At 59.3% G+C, this 12468-nt stretch overlaps 1 protein-coding gene across 1 annotated transcript in view; it reads left to right on the forward strand.

Annotated features, from left to right (window-relative positions):
• Positions 1 to 12468, forward strand: part of Hspg2 (heparan sulfate proteoglycan 2) — a 67540-nt gene that overhangs the window by 20736 nt on the left and 34336 nt on the right. Inside the window, exons 19-37 of the mRNA XM_033767248.1 lie at positions 73 to 200; positions 477 to 563; positions 638 to 696; positions 849 to 916; positions 1814 to 1954; positions 2054 to 2230; positions 2387 to 2566; positions 2666 to 2784; positions 3372 to 3483; positions 3597 to 3710; positions 3787 to 3914; positions 4216 to 4302; positions 4602 to 4651; positions 4949 to 5043; positions 5196 to 5336; positions 5638 to 5829; positions 10626 to 10718; positions 10972 to 11052; positions 11230 to 11460. Of these exons, the coding sequence (XP_033623139.1) occupies positions 73 to 200; positions 477 to 563; positions 638 to 696; positions 849 to 916; positions 1814 to 1954; positions 2054 to 2230; positions 2387 to 2566; positions 2666 to 2784; positions 3372 to 3483; positions 3597 to 3710; positions 3787 to 3914; positions 4216 to 4302; positions 4602 to 4651; positions 4949 to 5043; positions 5196 to 5336; positions 5638 to 5829; positions 10626 to 10718; positions 10972 to 11052; positions 11230 to 11460 (2283 nt within the window). The remainder of the gene's footprint in view (positions 1 to 72; positions 201 to 476; positions 564 to 637; positions 697 to 848; positions 917 to 1813; positions 1955 to 2053; positions 2231 to 2386; positions 2567 to 2665; positions 2785 to 3371; positions 3484 to 3596; positions 3711 to 3786; positions 3915 to 4215; positions 4303 to 4601; positions 4652 to 4948; positions 5044 to 5195; positions 5337 to 5637; positions 5830 to 10625; positions 10719 to 10971; positions 11053 to 11229; positions 11461 to 12468) is intronic.

The raw sequence follows: 12468 nt of genomic DNA on the forward strand, positions 1-12468 counted from the left end.
CCCCCCCCCCGCCTCCTGTCTAGCCAAGTTCTGCTCTACAGAACTGAAGAGCTCCCTCCACTCCCTTCCTAGAATTGCCAGCACAACACGGAAGGACCGCAGTGTAACAAGTGCAAAGCTGGCTTCTTTGGGGACGCCACGAAGCCCACGGCCACTGCCTGCCGGCCCTGCCCTTGCCCCTACATCGATGCCTCCCGCAGGTCAGACCCGGCTCAGGCCGTGGCAGGGAAGTGGAGACCTGGATTCAAATGTGACCTCATCGTGGGTCGTCCCGTGTGCCATGAGCTCCCCAGCCTGTTCCCCTTCCATGAAAAGTGCTGCAATGGGCTGCAGTTGCCACGAGGCGACCGACCGGGAGCGGGTGGGCGGGGAGGGGGGCCACGCCTTCTAGCATGTTGTGTCCATGCAGACTCAGCCATTTCCTGGGGTGAGCGTGTCAGGCCTGGCCCCCAGCCCTGCCTACCTGGTGCCCACAGGTTCTCAGACACTTGCTTCTTGGACACAGACGGCCAAGCCACGTGTGATGCATGTGCTCCTGGCTACACAGGCCGCCGTTGTGAGAGGTGAGCACCGGAGGACTGGGTGGGGGGCTGGACTGGGGGTCACGGAAGGCTGCTAATGCCTGCATCTTCCCCAGCTGTGCCCCTGGATATGAGGGCAACCCCATCCAGCCGAGCGGGAAGTGCAGGCCCACCAGTGAGTATCCAGGCCCCTCCTGTGCCTCTTCCTGGGGGCTGCCCACGAGGCTCCATCCCAGATCCTTGAGAGCCACCTCCCTCTGCCTGTCTTGTCTGTCCTACATCTGTGCCACTCTCACCTGCCTTTCCAACACCCACCTGTGCCCCCAGACCAGGCGATCGTGCGCTGTGACGAGCGAGGCAGTGTGGGCAGTGCTGGAGAGTCCTGCCTCTGTAAGGTAGGCCACTGAGCGAGGGGTGAGGAGCCCGGCCCGGTGCTGCACACCTGCAATCCCAGCACTGGGAGGCCGAGGCAGGAGGGTCACAAATTTGAGTCCTGCCTGAGCAACTTAGTGAGAATTTGTCTTAAAATTAAAATTTTTAAAAAGCTGGGAATGTAGCTCAGCATGAAGGCCCTAGGTTCAGTCTCCGTACTGGAGGGGAAAAAAAAAAAAAAAAGAAGTGACCTGGCTTTGGGTAGGAACCGCAATTAGGAAGTCAGGTGACCTGAGTTAAGACCTCACCGGGGGCGCAGCCACTGTGTCTGCGCTGTGTCTTCCCCTTCCCCTCACCTCTCCAGGCCTCAGATGAACAGAGTTAGTGTCCCCACAGACAGGCTCAGAGACGGAACACCGCTCACATTCAGAGTGAGGAAATCAGTGTGACTGGAGAAAAGACCGACCGGTCTGGAGTCAGATACTCCTGCTGGAGGAGCAAGCTGAGTAACCTTGTGTGCAGGTCTCTTCCATCCCTAAGCCCAGTACCTCTGAGAGGGATGGAGACATCTGTATCTACCTCTCAGGGTACTTAGGCGAGTGGAGTCAGGTGATGACTGCCGAGAAACTAGCACAGTACATGCAACCCTCCGTAATTTTTAGTAGAAACTACTTCAACCAAGTTGCTTTATTTCAAATCTAAACTCATTTGTGAGCTCTCTGGCAATCAAAGAGAAAAAGGGAAAATAGCTGTACAAGCACCCATGAACTGGAAATCATTGTTCAGATGGTGGCGGTGCCTCATGCTGGATACTTCCAGTGGCTTTTCTGGGTCTCATCAAAATAGTGGGCGGTTCAGGGCACAGCTCCAGGCAGCCCCTCGGGTGGGCTGTCCTGCAGCTCCCAGGTCTGTGCCTGCAGAACAACGTGGTAGGGCGCTTGTGCAATGAGTGTGCTGAAGGCTCCTTCCACCTGAGCACCCACAACCCCGATGGCTGCCTCAAGTGCTTCTGCATGGGAGTCAGTCGCCGGTGCACCAGTTCGTCCTGGAGCCGCGCCCAGGTACCCTTGTGGGGCAGGCTGGGTGGACCGGCCCAGGGCTGGATGAGGCAAGGATCAGTCCCAGGCCACGGCCCCACCGAGCCTCTACCTGCTTCCCAGGTGCTCGGGGCCTCCGAGGAGCCTACACAGTTCAGCCTGACCAATGCCGCGGGCACCCACACCACCAGTGAGGGGATCTCCTCACCCTCATCCGGGGAGCTGGTCTTCTCATCCTTCCACAGCCTCTTGTCTGGACCGTACTTCTGGAGCCTCCCTGCACGCTTCCGGGGGGACAAGGTGGGCAGGGGCTGGGCAGGGACGAGCAGCTGCAGGCCCTGGGAACAGCATCGGCAGAGGCTGGCAGCAATGCTGAGTGTCCTGGAGAATGGTAGGACCCCTGGGAGGGAGAGACGGCCGGGTGGCGGCTGAGCACCTGTCTGTCCCGTGCCCCAGGTGACCTCCTATGGCGGAGAGCTGCGCTTCACCGTGACCCAGCGGCCCCAGCCCAGCTCTGCGCCCCTCCACGGGCAGCCGCTAGTGGTGCTGCAGGGCAACGGCATCACCCTGGAGCATCACACTTCCCGGGAGCCCAGCCCCGGGCAGCCCAGCACCTTTACTGTGCCCTTCCGGGAGGTGAGCCCTTCAGGGCGCGGTGGTGATGGCCCCGCTCCTCCCACACACACCAGCACCCAGGGTGCCAGGGCTCACGCTTGAGTGTCCTCTCCTTGGCAGCAAGCGTGGCAGCGGCCTGATGGGCAGCCGGCCACGAGGGAGCACCTGCTGATGGCGCTGGCGGGGATCGATGCCCTCCTGATCCAAGCGTCCCACACCCAGCGGCCCATGGAGAGCAGGTGTGGGTCCCAGCAGGAGGACGAAAGGGCGCACCGGGAGGGGCTCCAGGAAAGCTGAACTGAGGGGCAGCCAGGCTGCAAGCCATGCCCCGTACAGGTTTTGTGGCCTTCTCGTGCCTCGTGTTTCCCATCCATTGGAAGGAGGTTGTGCTGATGTCTCTGCCCTCAGGCAGGTCAGGGCCCCTAGAAGGTACAGCCTGACTCTGGGGTTGATGTGCACACGATTCCCATGGAAACTTGCGAAGAAGAGGGGACCCAGGACAGGCCAAGCAGGGATGAGTCTTCAGCCTCATCCCACGGGGCATTCTGGGGAGTAAACGTCTCTGTGGAATCCTCGCATGTGGAGGAGGAGGGGCTCTAGATCTGCGCTCCTTCACCTGCCTGGGCTCTGGGGAAAGTTTCAGGCATGACCCCTTAGCCCCAGCCCATGTGGCTGCTGTGATGGCCCTGGCTGGGCGTCTGGACAGGGCCGCACTACACTGTGACAGGGCCATTGCAGGGATGCCCTGGGTGATGCGCCTGGGACTCCAGACGCTGCTGGCACAGACTGAGCACACACTTACCCGGAGTGCGTCTCACATGCACAGGGTCTCCGACCTCAGCATGGATGTGGCTGTGCCTGAGGTCACCAGCCAGGACCCTGCCCTGGAGGTGGAGCAGTGCACCTGCCCGCCGGGTTACCGGGGCCCGTCCTGCCAGGTGAGCCCAGCCAGCCCCCCACCGTGCTCCCCGGCTGTTCCCTCTAGCTCCCTACCTCTCGGGGCACCTCCCAGCACCTCCGAGCCCAGCACGCCCTCATCTCCTGTTCCTAGGACTGTGACACAGGCTTTACACGCATGCCCGGCGGCCTCTACCTGGGCACCTGTGAACGCTGCAGCTGCCACGGCCACGCGGAGGCCTGTGAGCCTGAGACAGGTGCTTGCCAGGTGAGTCCTCCTTCCTCCCTACCTGAGGATCTGTGGCCTCCCAGGGCCTAGCCCTGACCGCTCTCTGTCCCCACAGGGTTGCCAGCACCATACGGAGGGCTCTCGGTGTGAGCAGTGCCAGCCAGGATACTACGGAGATGCCCAGCGTGGGACGCCCCAGGACTGCCAGCTGTGCCCGTGCCATGGAGCCCCTGCTGCTGGCCAGTGCGTCTGGGCCCTGCCCTTTCTTGGGGTGTCCACTGCCCCTTTCCGTGTTCCCCCTCCCTGGTCCTGTTGAGAGGCAGTGATTAAATCCTGGGTGTGGCTTCCTCCGTGTGGCACCTGTAAGAAGAGACACTTGCCCTCAGCACCTGGGCCTCCCCACCCATGGAGCGGGTAGAGCCCCCACCTCAGCCCCTGTGCCCGAGAGAGTGAGGCGATGTGCAGGGGACGCGGTCAGGCCCTCTCCTACTGTGGTCCTGAGGGAGGGTCTACTGCCTTCCTGACTACACACCCCCTCCCTCAGGGCTGCCCACACCTGCTTTCTGGACACAGACGGCCACCCCACCTGTGACTCGTGTTCTCCAGGCCACAGCGGGCGTCACTGTGAGAGGTGAGGCAGGTGGCAGAGAGGGGGCGCGCAGGACAGGCTCTTGGAGCCCTCAAGCAGGTCAGCTCTCCTGTCCAGGAGGAACCAGGCCCCCACAGACTGGCATTAGAAACCCTCGGACCCACTGGGGCTGAGGCTTCCAGAGGTCCCTTGCACTTGCTGAAAGTCCTCTGCTCGAGACCTGATTGAGCCATTTTGCTGGCTGCCTGGCCTTGAGCACAGCTCTGCTGTCCTCCGTGCATCCCCATCACAGGCCTGGGCTCTTCACAGGCTCCCCAAGATTCAGCTTTTCCTCTTTGCAGGTGTGCCCCTGGTTACTATGGCAACCCCCGCCTGGGCCAGCCTTGCCAGAGTGAGTAGCATTGCAGGGATAGGGAAGTCACCAGGGTCGGGCTCCTCAGTCTCTTGGGGTAGAGCCAGGACAGGGCCTCTGTCCCCCCATGGCCTGGAGCAGTGGCTTTACCTTTCTGACTCCCGTCTGCTTCTGCATGTGTCTCTGACCCACCGCCTGGCTTTGAGGGAGTGCAGATCCCACAGCCAGCCTCACACCCCCCCCTTCTCCTTGCCAAGTTGCATGCTGGGACAGCATTGGGAATGGGGTACCCAGGGATGTTTTGGGGCTCCTAGTTATAGATTCCCTCCACCTCAGGAGACGGCCAGGTGCCAGATGGGACAGGCTGCAAATGTGACCCCCAGGGCAGCATCAGCAGTCAGTGTGATGCCGCTGGCCAGTGTCAGTGCAAGGTCGGTCCAAAGCACTGTGATCTTCGAGGCCTGGCTCTGCCCAGGGTGGAGATGGGGGTGGGACAGCGCTACTCCAGCTGCTGGCCTCAGGGTCTGGGCGGGTGCAGGAGACCCCCGGCTCTCGGCACACACCTGCTGTCTGCCTACTGCAGGCCCAGGTGCAAGGCCCCACCTGCAGCCACTGCCAGCCCCACCACTTCTACCTGAGCGCCAGCAACCCAGAGGGCTGCCTGCCCTGCTTCTGCATGGGTGTCACCCAGCAATGTGCCAGCTCCTCCTACACTCGTCACGTGGTAAGAGCTGGGAAGTCCAGGGCCTGGGACCAACCGTGTCCCAGTTCCCTCTGGGAATACTCTCCTGTCCCCTTTGTCCGCATCTCAGCACTGAGCCCGGAGGCCCTGAGCCCTGACCAGGACTCCCGTGTGCCCATTACTGCTCATCTCAGAGCGAGCCCAGCACCTCCCCATCCTCACCCTGATGCCCCCACCAGCCTTGATCTCAGCAAGCACCCGTTTCCTGCCCGATGCCCTCCCGTGCCTGGGCCCCTAAGGTGCCGCAGTTCTAGACTGACACTCGTCCTCCTTCTGTTGCCAGATCTACACCTACTTCGCCCCTGGGGACTTCCAAGGCTTCGCCCTGGTGAATCCACAGCGCAACAGCCGCCTGGCGGAAGACTTCACTGTGGAACCTGTGCCCGATGGCGCCCAGCTGTCTTTCGGCAACTTTGCCCACCTGGGCCACGAGTCCTTCTACTGGCAGCTGCCGGAGATGTACCAGGGAGACAAGGTGGGACATGTAGCAGGGCTCAGGCCACCCAGAGAGCACCAGCTCTGAGCTGGGTCCCTCTGGGGCGCTGTGGCGGAGGCACTTAAAAGCTTACCCCGAGCAGTCTCAGCAGGAGCCGTCTTTCCCCACAGCTGCCATGTCATGGTTCGGCACATGGCTTTGGGGTCTGGTAGATGTGGATGTAACTCTCTGGACCCTCTGCTGATCCTTAGCTCCAGGGAGCTGGGAGGTTTGGAGGGGGCTCCGGGCACATGATACAAGTTCAGCCGGTAACAATTCTGAACTTTTGTGCAGTTTCCAACAGACGAATCTTGCCCTGGGCCCTCCAAACACAAGGACAGATGAGGCACAAGTCGCTTTCATTCACTTAAAACCCACTGGTCTGCACAGCAGGCTCTGAGCTGGGGGTTGGGCATAGTCATTCCTGCAGGTCACTTCTCCTGAGCCCTTACGTTGTGCCAGGCATTGTTCCGGGACTTTTATGCCAAAAGCCACAACTGTCTGGTCCAGATACTTCACTCCTACTGCATAACTGAGGAAACCAAGGCGGGACAGGCTTGGGGGACCTTACCTAAAGCCCCACAGCTTGGAGGTGGCAAAGGCTGAATTCAAGCCCGGATCAGGGGCTGTGGAGGGTGTCTTTTCTGTGCTGAGTCATAGCGGAGGGGGTCTGGGGATGGTACTGTGGGCTGAGGTCTAAGGGGTGGGCTGGGGCAGCCTGCCCACGTGTGCTCTTCAAGTAGTCAGCCTTGTTGCAGAGTGGCTGCCTCGTGGCCCTTCTTGAGTTCCTGCCTTCCTGTCTCCCTGTCCCCCTTTCCCTCACTCTTAAGCCTTTCTCTCCTCTCCTGGCCTTCCCTTGGGCCCCACAGGCAGAGGCATACTTGGCGCGGATGCGCCGGGCTCACCAGGTAGGCTGTGCTGTGAGTGGCTGGCGTTGGTGTGCTGCAGGCATGGTGTGTTCCGAGTGCCTCGTCCCGCGTGGGGAGTTGTGCAGTACCCAGGACAGTGTGGGCCTGCATGAGTTCAGGGAGTGCCTCACGGTCCCAGGCTCAGGGCACTTCTGTGCCCAAGCCCTGTGTTGCCACCAGGAGAGTCTGTGTGCCTTTGCTCGCCTCCCTGCCTGTGGTCTGGTCCTGAGCCAACTGTCTGCAGTCAGGATGGTGACCAGGGTGGCAGGGAAACTAACCAGATGCTAATCTGCATGACTGCACCTGGCCCTTCGTACTTCTCCCTGGGAAACCTCCATCAACCCTTCAACCCTCATGTGCCTCCTCGGCCTTGGGTAACCCGCTTCTCAGCCCCGAGAGGTGAGCATGCATCTTTCTCACCAGGCAGTGTGGCCTTTTCTGGCCACCGTGTCCATGGGGAGAAAGCTCTGTGTCCAGCTCTGTGTCCTCGGGAGGGCTGAGTTGGCTTGTGACCTCCACCCCATCAGAACCGCACATCCCTCTCAGAGGAGCAGTGGCGGGCAGCTGTGACAGCCAGGAGGATCCTGGGGCCCCCAGAGGGTAGGGGTCATGCACAGCAGGCATCACAGGTAACCAGGAGCTTGGCCAGGACAGGCTATGTCTGGGACCAGGGAACAAGCTTGAACCAAGGCCTGGCCCTTCTGGACCATTTTCCTCTATGCTGCTCCAGGCCCAGCCCAGTGCCCAGTCCACAAGTGGCTCGGGCTCCTGCCAGAGGCCCAAGGAGCAGCCTCCAGCACCCCAGAGGCAGTGGGCCACCCCTAGAACCTCTGTCCTCTGCCGGTACAACTGCCTGCCCTTCTCTGGCTGGGCACCCTCTGGAGGCCTCTCCCTGGCAGGGCTGGCCCATCCCTGGGTACTCACTGGGCTCCTGAGGAGCAAGTGAGCAGAGGGCACAGGGCAGAGTCATGGGCATTGGCACTGGCGTGTGGATGGCACAGAAGTGGGAGGCTGTGGGTTTGGTGTAGGCTGGGGGAGGGCAGAGCCTCACGGGTGCCCTTTCTGTCCCATTCTGTCCCTTGCCTGTGTTCTTCCTCCCCCGGTGCCCCAGGTGGATGAGGCCCAGAGGCGGATTGATGCTGAGATCTGGCAGCTCCTTGCCAGCTTTGCTGCCCACCCCCAGCCCCATCCCCAGGGGCTTCCTCCCCACCCCCAGCCTGCAGCTGCTCTTCGAGTACCTCCTCGCTCTTCTTCCTCCTTCTCTTCCTCCTCTACTCCTCTGTCTTCCCCAGCAAGCTCTCAGGTATGTGCCACGGTACCTGCCCAGGGACCCACACCTACCTAGGGACCCCCACCTGCCATGCTGTACGGACCACAGGCATTTCTGACTCAGCTGCACAGTTTCTTTTTCTTTTCTTCTTTGGTACTGGAGATTGAATTCTGGTCCTTGCACTTGCGAGGCAGGTGGCAGCACCACTGACCTAAATCCCCGGTCCTGAATAAGTGTGGTCTGTATCACTTTTTTTTTTTTTTTTTTTTTTTTTTTTTTTTTTTTAAAAAAAAACTGGGCATCGAACTCAGGACCTTGGCTTGCAAAGCAGGCGGTGGAACCACTGAGTTAAATCCCTGGCCCTCGGCTGCACAATTTCTGTTAAGATTTCCCTTTACATCAGTCCTATACCATGTAGTTATGATAGCTATGCATTTTTAGTACATGTGCAAAAAGCCACTAGATTTTAAAACATTTCCCGGTGTGCCACACATCTCTCGGGGTCCATGAGAGGGACACAGCAGACATGGGAAGATGCCCCCGTACCATGCCCAGAGAGAGCAGCCAGGTCCCTGTCTGGGGGTGAAGCCAGCTGCCCAGAGAGCAGGGTGAGGACCTGAGTGCAGGGCGCCCTATAGCATCTGTGTCCCTGGTCCTGCCCCACTCTGACCACCTGCCCTTCTGTCCTAGTTCTCTCTCTCCTATGAAGGCTTCTCTCTGCTTCCCGAAAGCCTCTATTATTGGCAGCTGCCCCAAGCCTTCCTGGGGGACAAGGTAATGAGTTGGGATTGTGACAGGTGGGTAGATGGAGGCCCATAGCAGGGAAGGAACTTCCTTGAGGCCTCAAGTACAGGTCCCGCTACAGCCAAGTGCTGAGTAGTCACTGTGTGCTGTGTTGTGTACAGGCAGAAGAGCAGTGTCCCGGAGCTCTTGTTGGCCCAGCTCTCGCTGCCATTGTTGACATTGTTCTTACCTTCGGCATTGGCCTTGGCATTGATGTTGTATTGATAGCACTTCCGTGTTGTTCCTCAAATGACACAGAGCGCTCTTCAGACTGTGTCTAATGTGCAACGAGAATGAGATTCGGGGCACAGGGGAGGAAGAGGGGTCGGCAGTGGTGGGGAGTTGCCCGCTTTGACTTGTGTTCTCAGCACTGTGCTTGAGGGTGTCATGTATGTGTTCTGAGTTGCACAATTCTCACGGTGCCCTTAACAGTATCATTTTTACTCCCATTTCCATATAAGGAAAGTGGGGCTCCGCAAGTGACTCACCCAAGAAGTCCACTACTCAGTATAGCTAGAATTGGAGACCAGGTCTGTCCAACTACTACAGTCTTCCCCCATGATTGCTGTACCACACACACCGGCAGCTTGCTAGAAATTCTAGTCAGTCCCAGATGTGGCTATGAACTTGGATAAGCCAATAGGAAACCAGTTGTTTGGTTCTTTCTTGGTTCCTTACCTCACCCTGAGCTTGTGGAGAACGGTTCCAGGGCCCTTGTTGCACAGGGCCTGGCATTTAGCTAGTAGGTGTTTGAGAATGCTCCCCAACTGGAGACCAGAGATTCAGCTCAGTGGTGCCGCACCTGCCTCACAAGCGCAAGGTCCTGGGTTTGATCCCTGGTACCAAAATGCTCCCCAACTGAGTGAGCAAACATAAAAACTAGTGGAGGCAATGCAGTGTGGTACTGAGCTGACCCTGGTGGCTGAGGAGAGAAAGCAAAAGCCAGTGGGGAAGAGCCAGGGCCTCAGCTTCTCACATGAAAGCCCCTGAGAGACCCACAAGAACTCTTCCAAAACAACCAAGGGAAGACCCAAGTCCAGCTGGTTTGTCTGCAACGAAGAATCCATTGGCTCAAATTACTACAGATCCCAGGACATCTGCTATCAGGCATGGCTGCATCCAGGAAAACCCTCAGGCTTTGTCTGAGTTGGTGCTCTTCTGCAGCTTCTCTTCTGACTGAAGCAGGAGGGCCAGGTTCCTTCCCTTGTCTGTCCCTGATGCGGGGAGGGGAGTGGTGGGCCATGCAGACTGGCCAGGCCTGGCTCATTCTGCTGTGGAGAAGGAGGAGGGCCCGTGGGCTGCGTGTAAAGGAAGAGCTGTTCTTTAAGGAGAACCCAGTGTAGTTTGCAGAAAGAGGGAAATGGATTCTGGTCAGACCAAACACACCTACTCCTCCGGCAAATCATCACCTCAGCCCTCGCCTGTGGCTGAGAACAATTGCCCATCATTGTCACTGTTACTACTTCTGTAGCTGTGTGGGAAATTCCTGTACATGAAAAGGGATTTGATGGTGGCACACACCTGTAATCCCAGCACTCGGGAGGCTGAGGCAGGAGGATCACTGGGAGTTCGAGACCAGCCTGGGCTACATAGTGAGTTCCAGGTCGGTCTCAACTACATAGTGAGACCCTGTCTCAAAAAAAAAGGGTGAAGCTCATTGGTGAGACCATCAGGCAGCAGGGAATGGGGAACCCCATAAATCTGTGTGTGATGTTGGCAGGACCCAGAGGCAGCTTGTTTCCGAGGCAACCACAGGCCTTCTGGGGCAAGGGTGTGGCCCAGATGCAGAGAGGCCTTGGGGCCGGGCAGCCTGTGTGACAGGGGTTCTCCCACAGGTGGCAGCGTATGGCGGGAAACTGCGGTACACCCTCTCCTACACTGCAGGGCCACAGGGCAGCCCGCTCTCTGACCCTGACGTCCAGATCATGGTGAGCACTTGGACTCCTGGCAGGCAGGTGGAAGGGAAGGAGGAGTCGGTCTCTGAGCCGGCCTGACAGCCTGCAGCCTCAGCCGAGGCTCACTGGGACCCAGCAGTGGGCAGGTGCCTGTCTCCTCTGGGCGTATGAACCTGGGGAAACAGAGCTGGGGGCCTAGTAGCAGGGAGAGTCTGGGACTGGTGAGGGCCCCCTTTTCTCTAAGAGCCCCTCAGTTCCCCTTCCGATCCCACTCGTGTCTCTCCAGGGCAACAACATCATGCTGGTGGCCTCCCAGCCAGCACCACAGGGCCCTGAGAAGAAGAGTTATGAGATCGTCTTCCGAGAGGTAGGGGAGCTCTGGCCACACGGCGTGTGACCCTGCTTACTGCCGTCCCTCACAGCCTCTCCTTGCCCATCCTCCCCTCTCGCTGGGTCTGGCTCTCAAAGGCCAAGGGGTGGGGACTGCAGGAGCAGCATGTAAAAGAGACCTAGCCCTCATCCACATTTACCGTCCCTCTCCCAGGAATTCTGGCGCCGGCCAGATGGGCAGCCAGCCACCCGCGAGCACCTTCTGATGGCACTGGCCGACCTGGATGAGCTCCTGATCCGGGCCACATTCACCTCAGTGCCCCTGGCAGCCAGCATCAGTGCTGTGAGCCTGGAGGTGGCCCAGCGGGGCCCCTTGGATGGACCCCGGGCCCTGGAGGTGGAGGAGTGTCGCTGTCCCCCAGGCTACATGGGCTTGTCCTGCCAGGTGAGTATGGGGCCGGCCCGGCCTCCTCTGCTCAGTGCGGCACTGACCAGGGCTTGTCGCCATGGCCTGTGGCCAGATGATGCCCTGCCCTTCACAGCATGAGCTATCCTTGCCAGCAGCCCTGAGACGCATGAATTACCCCCTTTATAGACAAAAGAGAGGCACAGAGGGATGGATGACTTACCCAAGGACACGCAGCTAACATATTGCAGAAACTTGTTTGCGCTCAGGTCTGATGGACCCCAGAGCCTTGGTGTCCCAGCCACTGGGCAGTGCTGTCACGAGCCCTGCTGCACTCTCAGAACAACCCTGCAGGGACGGGAAGGCCCACGCAGAAGCAGAGGGCTCTGGACAAAGCTGAGCAAGGACATGTCAGAGAGGGGGGTGCAGAAGCCCAGGAGTAGCATGTGGGGAGCCGGCCTACACTGGAGCAAGGTCACCCCCAAAAGCCAGTGAGGGCCCCTCCTGCTGAGGGAAGGCCGAGCCACAAAGGGAGCACTGCGGTCAGAGCTGGACCCAGGATGGGACTGGCTGGGGGAGATGGAGGTGAGTCCTGTGTGGAGGGAGAGGCCGTGGGGGCAGAGGGCTGTCACTGGGATGGCGCCCAAGAGCCCCTACAGAAGCTCTAGGAGAGCCGGAGTCTGCCTGGCAGGTGCCCAGTTAATGTTTGATGAATGAATGTTGAGCAACAGGAAGGAGGAGCCATGGAAGGAGGCAGGGCTGAAATGCCAAGCGGGCGTCAGGAGGGTCAGGCGTCAGCACATCAGGGACCCACACTTGGAGGGTTCCGCAGGGGGAACCCACATCTCTGCAATGTTCTCTCTTTTTTTGGTGGGGGGGTTGAGACAGGGTCTCACTATGTAGTTGAGACTGAACTGGAACTCACTATGTAGCCCAGGCTGGGCTCGAACTCCCAGCAATCCTCCTGCCTCAGCCTCCCGAGTGCTGGGATTACAGATGTGCGACACCACACCCGGCAAAATATTTTACACCTTTTTTTTTTTTTTT

The sequence above is a fragment of the Fukomys damarensis genome, unplaced genomic scaffold (genome assembly GCF_012274545.1).
Source record: "Fukomys damarensis isolate Sample0158 unplaced genomic scaffold, DMR_v1.0_HiC HiC_scaffold_23, whole genome shotgun sequence".
Taxonomy (NCBI): domain Eukaryota; kingdom Metazoa; phylum Chordata; class Mammalia; order Rodentia; family Bathyergidae; genus Fukomys; species Fukomys damarensis.